Raw genomic sequence first — 14,913 nt, forward strand, 5'->3', positions numbered from 1 at the left:
GACTAGGAGATCTTTAAAGGTCCCTTACAACACAAGCCATGCTGTGATTCTGTGATTTCCTCTGCTGCTTCAAGAACAAAGTTCTCACCTGGAACCTGGGTAAGCTGTCCAAGCCAGGAAAGTCCTCTATGTCACCTGTGCCGATGTTGAAGCAAGCTCCATGCCAGGGACAGCGGACTCTTCCTTTGGACAAAACCCCTACAGTGAACATGGCAGAGCAGAGTTGGTTTTGCCCTACAGTTGCCCTCCATCCCTGCCTGCAGCCCGCTGAGATCAAGCTGCCATGACCTGGCCAGGCAGGTGATGGTGACGGTGGGCTTCTCGGCTTCTTCACAATCTGAGCGAGGCTGACCTCCTGAAGGCTGCAGGTTGCTGCCCAGAGCCTCTTGCAGCAGCCAGCAGGAGCTGTGCCGCTCCACACAGAGCCACCTCAAAGTTCGAACTCTGTGAGCATGCCCCCGTGACACTCCTTCTTCACCCAGAGGTGTCACTTCTCCTACAGGACACATGGCAGCTGTTGTGGGCCTGGATGGTCAACAGCATCTTGGCTACTTGATGTGGAGTTCTCTTAACTTGCACATGGGATGGTCCAGCCATTTGGGATAGAGGATAAACACAGTTACCAACTGGGGTTTGATCCCATCCCGCATGAGGGATCCCATCTAAAATGTCCTCGCTGACAGTGCCCTTCCAGTGCCTCTGAGCACAGCTCCAAAGCTGCCTGCTCTGCCTGGGATATAGTCTTGCTCTCCAGCAGGGCCTGGGGCTGCAGTCCCCAGGGTCTCGTAGTCACTTCCACAAGCCCCAGTAGCACCCCGAGCAAGCAATGCCTCAAGCAGAGCATCACTAATTTAGAGCAAGTGTGTTTCAGACCTGATCCTGTCACAGCAAGGAGTCGGGAAAGCGTGGGGCATGCCCAAAGTCATGAGTTCACTCCTTGCAAGTGTTTGCTCAGAGGCTGCTACCTTGGACTTTGGCTTTCCCTGCCTGAAGGAGCTGGCTCACACCACCAGGGCAGAGTGAACAGCTACAATTCAGTCATGCCAGGCCGGTCCTGAGCTTCTGCCTTCACTTGCCGAGGCACAGCAGTGCCGCATCTCATCACCCACCACACGTGGGGACACAGGGGCAGCCCCTGCACTTACCTCTGCAGCAAAGCCTGTATTCCCCAGTGAGATCCCTGCGGGTGGCCAGTCTCAGGGGTGCACCCACAGGTCTCTTAAAGGCAGGCAGGTTCTCACCTCTGTGGCCACTGAAGCAGCACGGGGCTCTTCTGCCCTGCTCAGCAGGCTGCTAGCCCCAGGCAAGGGGCAGAGAGCACAGCTGTCTGCACCCAGCACTGCTGCTGGGCCAGCAGCGGCCAGAGCATACTCAGCAGGATCCTCTGCTGTCTTCTCCAGGATCCCACCTCCAGCAAAGTGCCAAGATAGGAAACCACTGTACCTCATCCCACTTCAATCAGTAACACCAGCAACACTTCTTTTTGCTACTGAAAGGATCCCATCAGCCCAAAGAGCTTCCTCCTTCCCCCACAAACAGGATTTTGATTTGAAAGGAGCTGTGGGTTTGTGGGTTTGTGGGTTTTTTGAAGACTGAGTGGCCTGAAAAATCATAAGGTGATTTCCTTTCCCCTCCCTGCCCCCCCTTTAAGACTTTTTTTTTTAATTCCTTTGTGGCTGGGAACTGATAAACAGAACAATATGAAAAGCCACATAAAACCAGGCTTTGCATGGGGACAGCAAGCTGCAGCTGCTTCATGCCACCCAACACAAGTTCAGCTCCAGCTGAGGAATGAAGCAGAGCCGAATTCAATGGTGCCCATGCTGTTTTGTTCTTTAAACTCACCCAAAGAAGCCCCGGCCCTGTGACCAGCAGTGGCAAGCTGGGGTCACCAGCAAACCAGACACGTGGCAAAGGGCTCCCAGGAGCACCCCCAGCTTTCTGCCCATGCCTTCCCCCAAGGAACATGCCAAGATGATGCTGAGTGTGCAGCCTGGCACTGCCCCATGCCCCACAGCACAGCCGGATGAACATCGAGCTGTCTTTTGCCAACACTGATACCCTCGATTAGTCTCCTAGGATGTGATGCAGACTGACCTTTGACCAACGGAGCCCCATAGTGGGGACACTTGTGTCCCACGGCGTGGAACTCACCACTCTCCTTGATGAGCAGAGCCTTCCCACAGCCCAGGTCCACTTCCCGCATCCTGGGGAGGAGGAGCAAGGAAAACACATGGCAGAGCACCTGCCTGGCAGCAAACACTGCACACTTGCCCTGCACCCCCGCTCTGGTCCCACCAGGCTCCCCCTCCTTCAACTTGCTCACCACTGGCTCCAGGTGACTTACAGGTTTGGGACACTCCTGCCACCAAGCCAGCTTTGGAGGTGTCTCTACTGGTCCCAGCTTGAGGCACATCCAAGCTGGGCCACTGATGGCAGCTTCTTCATCCATCCCTGTGACAAGAGGTGGCCCAAACCAACTCCTCAGCTGCTCAGGAGGCAGCTGGTCATTTCCACCCAGGTCCAGGGGGTCAGAATAAATCCTTTCAGCATGTAGTAGGAGCACCTACCCGTGACCTTGCTGTTTCCCTCAGCTGTTTTTGCAGAGTAAAGCTCACACAGGGACCTGCCCGTCTGCTCCAGGCTGCTGGCCCAAGCCCTGCATCACAGAGGGGCTTTGCCTCCCTGCCACTGCTGGCACTCAGCCCTGCATTTGCCTAGAAGCCAACTTAACCCTTGAGCCGTTCCCCTGGAGAGATTCAGGTGCTCTTTGAAAGACCGCAGCTGCTTGTGTGGTACCCTGGACAAAAGCATGATTAGCACAGCAGGAATCCTTTGCACACAAAGCTTTGAAATTTTTAGGCTCTCCAGGTCACAACTCCCCAGCTGCAGTCACCTGGTCCTTGACTGGCCAAGCCAGTCTTGAGGTCCTGAGGCACCAGCCAGCCCTGTCCTGGCCAAAAGCATCTCCTTGCCGATCATGCACCTTGTCTGCATCCCCATCTGCTAAATGAGTGATTAATGATGCCATTAGTACTGGAAAGCAGCATTTTAGAAAATCCTTCCTAACTCCCTTGGCTTGGCTGAGAGCAGATCTGCAGCCTTCTGGCTCAGCAGGGCTGTGCTGAGAGATACACACCCCTGCACTGGCTGCAGTGTGGGTGCAGCATCCCAAATTTTCCCACATCCCACCCATTCCCATGGGTGCATTTTCCCACAGCAGCTGGCTGCCCAGGTCTCCCCGGGAATGGCGTGCAGCCTCCCCAGTGCTCAGTGGCACACAGCCAGCTGTGCCCCCTTGCTCTGCTTGCTGCAGGCTGGCCTGGCACAGGTTTCGCAATGCAAAAACGTGCTTTTATTTGCAAGAGTTTCGAAGCCCTGCAGACCATATACAGAACTGGTGTTTAGGCAGTTGCATTACACTGGGCAGTTGCACTATCCACTGAAATACGTCTTTCAACCATTCACCATTTCCAAGAGGCTGCCCGCATTGCCCCTCTCTGCAGAGTGTGGAGATTAGAATGCAAGAGGCTTCAGTGCTGAGACCCCCACTCCTCCACCTGCCCAGATCTTTGCCAAGCGGATTTCCGCAGATTTCCAACCATAGGGGCACTGCAGGCTGTTCAGGCATTGTTGAGTGAGCCTGATGTTGCTCTGCACTGAGCAGATGTTTACTCTCTGCTCTTTCACTATGCCTCCACCAGATCTTCATCCCAACATGTCCTGTCCACACCTCCTTTTCTCCCCAATCAGATGCTCTCTTTCCAGCCAACAGCCCGGATACACCCTGTGCAATCCATGACCCAATGCAGTTAGCAGCAGCTGCTTCCTTACAGTAGAGCCTTCCAGCTAACCATGGAGGAAAGTAGAGAGACAAGTGAGCCCTGGTTTTGCAGGGAGCTGGGTGCAGAGCACAGAGCTGCTGTTGCATGGAAAGATCCCCTCTACCAGCCAGAAAGCATGTCCCTGCACAATTTGATGTTTATCTGGAAATCCTGGTTGTTCCCATTGCATGAAGTGGACCATCTCTACAGCAAACCTGGCATGTTGCATCTTGTGTACCAAATACACCACTGTGCACACAGCAAACCCCATGCGCTCAAGAAAGCTACTGAGCACATGTGATCCCTGAATGCTGTTCATGCACAATAGGTCCCAGGGTCTGAGAAGAATGGCACTCACCTTGCATGCTCATTGCTCTTTAGGACAGATCAACTCTATCCCTATAGAGACACCTGTCCCACTCGCTGCATCACAGCAACACAGCTGAGACCAGGGCTTAGTCCACCAGCATCCCTGTAACACCTCCAGACTCACCCTGGGCAAGATTTCGTGCGGGCGCCTGCTCCACCTGCATCAACTGTCCCACTAGAGTAAGGGCAAATGCTCAATTTCCTTGCTACCTCAGGTGAAAACAGCAGCAAAGCTTGCAATGCCTGCCCCTGGGAGCTGTTTTGTCCCAGTAAATTGGCAGCCCCACACCCAAGTGATGCAGCTCCGCTCCCTCCCGGTGTAGGACACTTGGCACTTGGAGGTTCTTCCATCAGCACAAAGGGAATAGAGCAGTACAAGTCCTACTGCATTCCTCAGCTGTGCAGCACTTCAGATAAAACCTGTGGTTAAATGACAACCATAACTCTATGGGAAGATAAGATAAGTGGAAGAGTTTACAACTTACCCAAGGAACTGTGTGATCTGAGAGAGTCAAAAACAAGACCTGATGTCTTCAAGGCAGCACACAGCCACCTGCAAGGCTCCCAATCCCACACTCGCTCCACAGCAAGCAAGAGGATGATTTATGCTGCACTGCTCCCCACTGAGCTATTTACTCAGTTGGGAATTTGCCCTGTTGCCCCACTCCACTCCCCACTTCAGAAGCACCAGCTAGAATTCAGCTCTGGCCTGCAAAAGACCTTTGCTCAGGAGTTGAGGGAGCACTGGGGCTGTTTTCTGTCTGCAGCTCATTGACCTCCCCCAGTTAGCCTGCTGGGAGGCTGGCTGGGTACAGCAGCACCAGAGCTTATCTTCCATTATCTATTACTGGTTCTGCTGAGACCATCTTGGTACCAGAAGGATAGAAAGGGTGGGCAGAAAGAGTACCTTGTGCTTGCAGACTCCACTAACACAACGTGGAAGTGCCCAAACTCTTGTGCCAGTGGCTGCACTGCTGCTGTGTCCACGCACATCCGTGCCCAGCACACTCCTTGAGAGAAGCATCCTAGAAAATCCCTCTGGGTATCAGAGTGAGAAGGGACTCCTTTGGTCTGGCACATTGCTTACATGAGCCACAGGCCCTTCTCGCAGCACCTCTCTTTTCAGCTAGACTTAGCCTGCCAGAAAAAAAGTTATTCTCAACTTAAAATGTCTAGTGATGGCAAGTCCATTGCCATACTCGGTAGCGTGTTTCAGTAGCTGAATGCACACATGGCTGAAGCATGAGGTCAGTTTCCAGACCAATGCCAGTTTCTAGCCCTGGCTTTAGCTGAGGAACTCCCTGCCACAGCCACCTGCAGCCAGGTATGTTCTCACAGACTGCAGCGAGATCCCTCCTCACCTTCCTCATGACCAGCAGAGCTCTTTGGATCTTTCCATCCATATTGCATGCTTTCCAGTCAATGTATCTACTGCAGCCCTAATTTTCCAACGTCCTTCTTGCGCTGGGGCACTGAAGCAGAGCACACTCTTCTAGTAACATCTCAAACATGAAGTCAGCAGAAGCTGCCTCCAGGAACACTTAGTGTTCAGCCATGACACTGGAGGAGGACCCTTCTTGTGCAACCAGTATTTCCCAGCATCGTCTCCCCTTTCTACTTCACTCCAGCTTCAAGGCCACTGCCTGTGCTCTGTCTCAGGTTCCCTCTTCCCCAGCCTTGCTGCTGCTGCTTACTGCGCAGGAGGTAGTGGGTTGCCCATCATCTCCTAGAAGCCCCCCTGCAGCCACTGTGCTTGCCTTCCAATCCAGTGCATCTCTACTGACTCCTCACCCCCATCTCTCACTGGAGGAGGCCATCTGCCTCCAGGTCCTGAAGTCCCCCCAGCACTACTCTGAGCTGCAGCAGAGCTTGCAGCGTCAGCCACATCTCATCATGTGAAGATTTAATTCAGCAATCTGGTGCATCCTTTTGTAGAACGGTCTAACACAAAAATTCCCATCACAATGAAAAAAAGTTTTTTCCTGCATGAACTTACCTTATGAGAAGAATCTATAGCCCAGGAAGCCCCTTAGGTTTAGCTTATAGTACATGGATTATTCTAGAATATTATTACAAGCAATAATTCAATTTAAAGCAAATAGCTGCCAGACTCCTGTGTCCCACACACCTGACATACTCTCTCACTGGAATAAAAGCTATTTCAAATTATGTTTTCTTTCACACAAGGACAGAGCCCACTGAGATCCCGGCCATCAGGCCAGCGGAACATGCTGCAGGAAATGCACATCTACCCCAGAAAAGAAACACCAGCCTGTAAAGCATGGTGGCCAGGACAGGCACTTCTCAGACTTCAGAAAACTTTTAAATCAGAGTAGCGAAACTGTATACAGCTGAAGTGTGTTGCAGTTAGCAAAAAATTTGGAAAACTGCATCCCTGGTGAAAGAGCAAATTGAAAGAGATGAACTCGGCTAGAAGAGCAAGGCACTGCAGAAGAGGCTTACCACACTATCTGCCCCATCAGCTCCACCCATGCACTACTAAAACTACTAAGGCTATAAATTCATAAAAAATTGTCGGGGTTGTCTAATGCAAGCTGAGTAGAGCCTGTTGAGAAATTCTGCCACAGAACGTCACATTTTTCTAAGATGAGTCCCAGGGCAGACTGTGCAGGGAACAGCAGACCTTCTGGTAAAAAAACAGTTGTCACTTGTCCATGAAGCAATTTTTAAAGATTAAAAACAAATTAATATTTTATTAAGTTAAATTATCCTCTCCAGAAACTCTGAAGAATAAGATAGGGGGTTTGGTTTAGGTTATAAGGTCTCTCAAGTTTCACCTGCAAAAATTCTAGGCACTTACTGTCCATTTTCCAGGTCCTTCACATGGCACACAGACGCTTCCACCACATCCTTTGGGTTGTGGTAGGGATTGCTAGCAATGGGATGCTCTTCAAGATGATAATGCCGGGCAGTTCCATTGACTTTGTAGATCAGGGGGCTGGCTTTCCCGTTGGGCGACATCTCCTCCTTGCTTCTCTCCTTCTCGGGTATCACAACTTCAATTTTCACTTCAACTGCAGGAACAGAGAAATCTTCATTAAAATGAAGCTGGAGCTGTTGCTGCCATTCTGCCTCTCCCTCGTTCCCTGGACTTTGAAAGGGGCTGACAGACATCAGAAGAGACATTTTTTGTTGGCTTGCTGGGGAAGATAAAAAACACTTAATATGAAACTTGGCTTAATTATCCAAGCCCATTATTGCACTGTTCTTTCTCCATTGGGCATCTCTGCATGATGTACATACTCTTGCAAGCAGACCTTAGTCATCAGTGAAAAAGAACCCCTCAGTCACAGTTGCTGTCCTGTTTAGTGGAAAACAGCTTCAGACAGCTAGATGTGAGGCATGCCAAGGCCTCCAGGACTCAGGCAGACTTCAAAAAACCCAGTAATTGTTTGTCGATAACATTAACTGAAAGAGAAGGCCAACACTGCATGGTGTATAAAGCTGCTACGTTAGATGAAAGACGGATTACATGAAGACCAATTAATATGGAACTAGAAATATCCAAAATTCTTTCGGCACGAGGTTTTCAGCCTAAAGTGAATCTTCCACATTGAGAAAAGCAAGGATTGTCCATTTTACCTAGGTGTACACCACTGAACAGGTTTAACAATGAAAGCATCCCTGGCCTGGGGACCACGGGACCCAGGGACACGCAGGAGCTGCTTGTGCCAGCACAGTGCATCCCCCGACCATCAGAGGGGACATCGGAGCCAGTGTGTCCCCCCGCCCCACTGCCACCATGGGTGCTGTCATGGGGCAGTGATGGAGCAAGGTAGCCCCCAGCCCAGCACATCCAGGGCGCTGCCCCACCATGTGTCCCCCTGCTCCTCCTGCCTCAACTGGGATGTGTTGCCAGTCCTGTCCTCCCCATGCAGAGACGGAGGGGGAACACAGGGGCTCTCCTTGGCCACCTGAAGATGTTCCTCTGAGCCCCCCGAAGGGCAGCACTCACCCAGCCTCGCCATGCACCCACACCCCCACCCACCGCACCATGCCCAGGGGGAGCAGGCTGGACACAAGAGCACCAGAGGAAGCCAGCGATGATCTTTCACATCATAAAGTGGAAAACACCACTTTAGCTCCTAGGGACTTCATGAAAGTAAAGCCATTAATATTTATAATAAGCTCCAGGAGAGTTCTGTAGCAAGCCAGGGTGTAAGTGCCAGAGACTGAATAAGTATTTCAAGCAAATGGGAGATTGCCGAGATCTCCCCATCTTATAAATGTCATGAACAGGAAAAGCTGTGCAGAAGATAAAAATAAAAGCTCACAACCTAAACAGGCTAAAGAAAGGCAAAGAGAGGGGAACAATGTGCCCCGGAAGAGCGGGATGAGCCACGCAGCAAGAGAAGGGTGCTGAGTCTTCCCAGCTTCACCTGTTGCCACACACCTTTTATTGACAGTCCATTGAGAGGAGGACAGAAGAAGAGGTCAGGGGGACAGCTGTTCATTTAGGAAGGGAGAAAAGCAAGTGGCCATGGTCATGCAGGCACTGGAGGCAGGCAGTTGTTTCAGGGGTCCTGCGAGTTCCTGCTTTTTGTGCCAGCTCAGCAGAGCAGGGGACGGGGTGGCTTTTTGCCAAAGTGCCAAATCCTCAGACTCACCAGGAGCAGAATTTACCATAGGCTCGGACAGACAGATCCAGTAAAGCAATTTGCTATGTATCCATGCTGAATCAACATAAAATGTGACCTTCTGTTGCATTATTGCAGCTGCCAGCTGCAGGAATTACTGCAAACTAATAGGCCTAGCACCCTGCATTAAAAAATAATAAAGTTGCCATGAGCAAATTTGTTACCGGAGCTCTACAGAAGCAGCCCAGCTCCCTGCAGGTACCCAGCAAAGAGGCTGCTTTCCGTAAGCACTGTTTTCCTATGGCATTTGGAAAAGCAGACATGGATTTTCCAAGGACAGAGTTAGGAAATGTTAATTTATGCCAGTCCCTGCAAAATACAAAGAAACAGGAGGATTGTTTCATACAATTATGCAGTCAATCGACATTTATCTGGAGCAAACGCTGCTGCACATCCTTGCATGCAGACCCGGCGCTGGGCAATGTGCTGCTGCCGCTGCCGACATGGTGCAGGACAAGCCCAGGCTGGCACTGGCAAAGCTGGCAGCTCCAAGCCCTGATGGTGACACTGATGCCGGTGAATTCACCCTGCAGGGAACAACCCACATCTCCCACTTGGCCCAATGCCCCAGAGCTCTGTTTTCCAAACTGCATTTGGGTCAGGTGGGCACCTGGAGTGCTGGCTGATCCACGGGTGTATGAACCTGAGGAGATGAAGACAGAAATTTAACTCTGAGCTCTTTAGTTCTTTCTCGGTCAGAAAAACATATGCAAAAAAGCAGCAGGTCTCTGGCACCAGTGTGTGCCAGCATGCCCAGCCGTCCCCACTCAGCACTCACCAACACTGCTGGACAAACGTCCAGAGGAACAGAAAAAGGTATAAAATCTTCCCCCTCTCCTGTGTCAGGCCCCACACTTCACCCCTTGCCTCTGTGGGGGGCAATTCCCATTCGCTTCTCCCCAGCCCTTTAATCCCCCCTTCTCCTCCTCCTCCTTCCCCTCCAGCCCCGCATGAGGTGTCCCTCTGGCCAGAGACCTGCATTCCCAAAGGATGATCCCTCCAAGAATCCAGGGCTCAGAGGCACCTGAGCTGATCCAGCAAACTGTTTCAATTCTCATCAGGGAAAATGACATTTAAATGAAATATTTATAAACCCAAGTTTAATTCTGAAATCCGATTGGCACAGTGTGGTTGGGTCCAGCACACTCCATCCCTTTGACAGTCATTTTCTCTAACTGCTAGGAAAGGTTCCTGACCTTAGAGCAAACTGGAAAGTTTTAGGCACATGCCTACTAATCTGTGCGGTGGCTAACTCCTCGGGCACTGGCCAAGGCCACCACTGTCACACAGCAGCACTGCCCTGGCCATGGCTGGTGGGAACAAGGGTGATGGTTGTAGCTTCCACAGCAGAACAACCGCTGCGCTCTGAGCACATATATGTATGCATCTATAGATAGATATAGATGATGATATAAAGATGGAGATAAGAGATAGAGATAGATATGCCTGCTTGCCCTGTGCGACCAACATCACTTACATACATTAGCTCTGGGGCCCCAAAATAAGGACACGGACCTGTTGGAGCAGGGCCAGAAGTGGGACACATATCAGGGGGCTGGAGCCCCCCTCCTGGGGGGACAGGCTGAGAGCTGGGGCGGTTCAGCGTGGGGAAGAGAAGGCTGCGGGGAGACCTTAGAGCAGCCTGCCAGTGCCTGACGGGGGCTTACAAGAAAGCTGGAGAGACTTTTTGCAAGGAAACATAAGGATAGGACAAGGGGGAAAGACTTCGAACTGAAGAGAGTAGATTTAGATGAGATATCTGGAAGAAATTCTCCACTGTGAGGGTGGCGGGGCGCTGGGACAGGCTGCCCAGGGCAGCTGTGGGTGCCCCATCCCTGGCTGGGCTCAAGGCCAGGCTGGACGGGGCTGGGAGCAGCCTGGGCTGGGGGGGGAAGGTGTCCCTGCCCGGGGCAGGGGGGTTTGAAACTTCATGGTCTTTAAGGCCCCTTCCAACCCAAGCCATTCCATGATTTTATGATATATGTGTATGTATGTGGTTTTGTGTGTTCATGTACATTTTTAATATACATGTATTTTTTCTCTATTTATATACACAAATACATATGTATGAAGGACCAGGAGGTCAGGGCTGGAAGTATTTTATAAGAATATAAAAAAAAAAAAAAAAAAAAGAAGATGAAAGAGTTGAACATTACCAGGTGCTGATACCACACATCCACGTACACCTCAGCACTGCCAGCTCTTAGTGTTCAAAAATCCTGACTCAGCTCCCCAAAATCATAGAACTGCTAAAATACAGACTCTTGACAAGACTATACATTTTGACCCTTTTTTTTTTCTCCCAGGTTTTCAGCCTTTAGGTTGGAGCACTGCCAGGACTCCCACATGCATACCCAGGGACCGTGTCCCAGCCCCACTTATCAGTTTGGCTCAGGTTAATTTTTCACACCGTGGTAATGATGCTCTTGTGCTTTGCCTCATGTCATTAACCCCTGGCAGTCAGTCATTAACACCCCATTACACCTCCTGTAAATTTATTCCTTCTCCACCACTATTCACAGCCCTGTGGGACAAGTCAAAGCCCCTGCCTGCTTTTAGACAGGTACCTGAGACACGAGGCTGGAAATGTTGACATCAACCCCTGGGCAGGGTGCTGGCAGGTGGAGGGTGGCTGGGCTGCAGTGCAGGGCCATGCTCATTATTTTAAAAAATTAGGGCAATTAAATGACCCAAGGCTTCTTTACCACAGGATTAGGTTCCCAGTATGGCTCAGTGCCCTTCCAGAGGCTAAATTTAAACTATGGGTTTCAGGCCATTTAAAGTATAATACTTAAAATGGTAGAAACAAGGAAAATACTAAGTTAATATGGCAGTGCAGGAGAAGAGAGAATTGGCATGAGCCAAGAGCTAGCCTGAATCTGGGGAAATCTGGGTAAGATGAAGACACCTGGCCACAGGAGCTGGGCTGGCGGAGGGGAGAGCTTCTCCAACCACAAAGTCCTGCGATGCCTCAGGGTTTGCTGCACAGGGGCTGCAGGCACAGGGCAAATGAACACTGAGGGCAGGGAACAGCCTTGTACTGGCTGTACAGTTCCAAGAGCAGTGGAAACCAGAAAAGCATCAAGGGTGGCAATGATGGAGGATGATGTGTTCACCATACCCTGCTGGTGAGCACAGCCAGAAGGCCTGGTTTACCCCATCAGGGATTATTTCCCTGCAGGCAGCACTAAGTAAATTGACTGCTGCAGGACATGTCTTGGGGTCTCGCTTTGCCCTGCCAGAGCTGCACTCTCCAGGCACCGCCCAGGCTCGCCCATGCTGCCTCATAACTGCAGACCTCCATGACAACTACTGTAGGTGGTCTCAGAGACACCAAACCATTTCCATTAAAGATGACAAGAGCTAATGACAAAACCGCTGCATCAAACGTGCCCAGCTCTACCCTCCTTCTCCAGATGCCCCATTCAGCATATGCCACGCTCCCACAAACCAGGAGGTAGGACTTGCCAGCCAAGCCTGGGGGCACCCTCAGAGCCAAGCTCAGAAGGACACACAGCCCATGGTACCCCCTCCAGCAGTGAGCAGCATCCCTGCAAAGGGGACACAGGGTGCTCAGAGCCAAATGCACCCACTGCGCAAGGGCAAAGCTCACTCACAGACATGCCGTCCTGTGCCGGAGCTGCTGCCCTGCCCCACCATCAAGCACTGAGCACAGCTGAGCGTGCAAAGAAAGATAATCACAACTTTATAGGTTTTGCAAGCTGCTCTCCCACACTTGGTGCGGAGATGGTGCTGCTGCAGCTCACACCAAGCAGTCACTGGTGCACGATGGTTCCCTTTCCCCATCATCCTGACCTGGCTGCTGCTCCTGGAGAGCGTGCTGGGATCCCACACAGACTGCCAGCTGGCAGCTCATCGCATATGCATCATGCACCAGGAGAAAAAAATTATGCGGAGATTGAGAACTGGGCCTTCAGAAGAGGATCCAGCATCACAGGACTGCAGCACTAGAGATAACAGACAATCACTTCACTGCTTGAATGTAAGTTCTTAATTAAACTCTTAAATATCAGAATGGGGTTGGGCATTGCAGCAGCAGCCAGACTTCAGGGCTGGTCTCCGGTACAACCAGCACAGTTATTTACTGTTGCAGGACTCCAGTCCCCAAAGCTCTTGTAGAGGGGATCTGCTCATCAGAAGGCTTTCCTAGCACACAGCAATGCATGTGCAATGTCAAGGTTATCTGGAGAAATGCTGAGGGTGCTCAGGAGGATTGAGGGTCTCTCTTGCATATAAGATGATGGAGCAGATAAGGACCTCGTTTGTATACATCTTTCAAAAGTGTCTAAAGAAATTCTATTGACTTCAAGCTGCATGTAAAGACTCCCTTCATTTTGAAACAGCACTGATGGAGAAAATAGCTCTGTTTTGTCCCTGCACGATTCTTTTCTCAGTCATAGAGAGGATAGGTGTATTCTTCAAAACAGGAAAGTCCACTATTTAGCTCTGATGGTGCACAGCTCCCACAAGAAATGGGAATGACAAATGCCATAAAAAGACTGTGAAACCTCTTTGCCAGAACAATTGGTACCTGCAAATGCATCTGTTTATGTCACTGCATTTGCAAGGTTTATAACCACTGAGATGAAACACCACAGTCAGTGATGTGCTAACCAGGGGCTGAGGAAAGGCTTGTCAAAAGCCTTTGAAGACTGCTAATCAAAACCAGAGCTGAAGAGAGAGTGCTACATTGCAGGATGGCATTTTCAGTCATTTGGCCTTGCTATGCAAATGCAACTCTACATCTGCAGTTCAGGAAATACGCCTGCAGAGCGTTTTTATTCCTCCACCGGTCCAAGATTAAACACAATTCTGCTGATGGTATACAAAATAAAGTGGAACTGCCAGCAGTTTGTTACAAGTTTAGTCAACAAAGACATTTAATCCTGGATGCATTTTCACTCCTTAAACATTTCAAGGAAGGATATAAACAGCGTGGGTTTTCACAAAAGAAAACTTGCAGTTCACAGCGTTCAATGCCATATCACCCTGGCACTGCAATGACCTTAAAATAATCCAGTACAGGTCAAGGGTAGAAAACCACCTTTATTTCTTCTTTGTGCCTTGCAAAGCAAAGACAGAGGACCTCACTCAGTGGATGCTCTGTGGGTCACCGACTGGACTTGTATGTCCCCTCTGACCTTTCAGGTCCCTCCTCAACCTGAAATCCCCATTGCCTGAGACAATGAAGATAAATTGACAATAAAAGGTCCCGAAAAGACATTTTTCCACGCAGCTGTGGATGCTGACTGATCTGATAGATCAGCACGACTATCTGATTCCCCTTGCCTGTGGGCACGAGCACGGAACAAGGCCAGGGTCATACCCCAGCTCCCTGCTAGATGCCCAAAACAAGCCGCAGGATGGCAGCTCCTGGAAGGCAGTTCAGCAACACCGAAGCACCAGCCCCTCGTGCACCAGCACCGGGCCCTGGGGACTAGGGCTGGGGCGATGCGGGTGCTGCCAGCTATGGCGAGTGGTGCCTGCTCGCACCCACGCAGCCGGCAGGAGCTCAGGACAAGGCTTAACATTGACACTTTCACACCAGACCTCCCTCCATCAACCGGTTTGCCTGTGCAGCCCCTTCCTCTCCTCTGCGCACCCACCCTTGCCAAAGGCAAAGCGCAGGGAGCCTGCCCAGCCCAGCTGTGGTGGGAGCGCGCAGGGCTGGGGGAGCATCCTTGATGGTCAGGGGCCAGCAGCTGCTTTCCCCACCGGAGGCAGCACGCGTGGACGAGCTTCATGAAGGAAATAGAATCCAGAGAGTGGAGTGGCCCCAGGACCCGGCCTGGGTGGTGGAGCTGGGACAGACCAAGCAGTAGGTGATCTTGCTCCTGCCCTGGTCGTTCCCTTCTGGCAGGGACCAAGTTAAGTGCTGGCCAGCGAGTGGCAAAGCCGCAGCAGTAAGGAAGGTGCTGGAGCTGTGCAGACCTGCCATGGGGCGCCATGGGAGCAGTTCTGCTGGGAGGGGCGGCATGAGAAGACGGGACGGGAAAGAACCGGCAGCGAGTGTTCGGCTCGGGCTGTGGGGTGCAGGCTGG

At 51.2% G+C, this 14,913-nt stretch overlaps 1 protein-coding gene across 15 annotated transcripts in view; it reads right to left on the minus strand.

Moving 5' to 3' along the window:
• AIFM3 (AIF family member 3) overlaps window positions 1–14,913 on the minus strand; it is a 52,784-nt gene that overhangs the window by 25,432 nt on the left and 12,439 nt on the right. For 5 of the 15 annotated variants that reach the window (XM_080407822.1, XM_080407821.1, XM_080407820.1 and 2 more), the window contains 3 exons: window positions 7,015–7,228; window positions 2,098–2,207; window positions 89–198 (listed from right to left, as the gene is read on the minus strand). In XM_080407822.1, the coding sequence (XP_080263948.1) occupies window positions 89–198; window positions 2,098–2,207; window positions 7,015–7,228 (434 nt within the window). Of the gene's footprint in view, window positions 1–88; window positions 199–2,097; window positions 2,208–7,014; window positions 14,838–14,913 lie in introns of those variants that run through there. The other 10 variants (XM_080407831.1, XM_080407830.1, XM_080407829.1 and 7 more) reach the window with 6 other exon arrangements.

The sequence above is a fragment of the Falco punctatus genome, assembly GCF_963210335.1.
Source record: "Falco punctatus genome assembly, chromosome: 1".
Taxonomy (NCBI): domain Eukaryota; kingdom Metazoa; phylum Chordata; class Aves; order Falconiformes; family Falconidae; genus Falco; species Falco punctatus.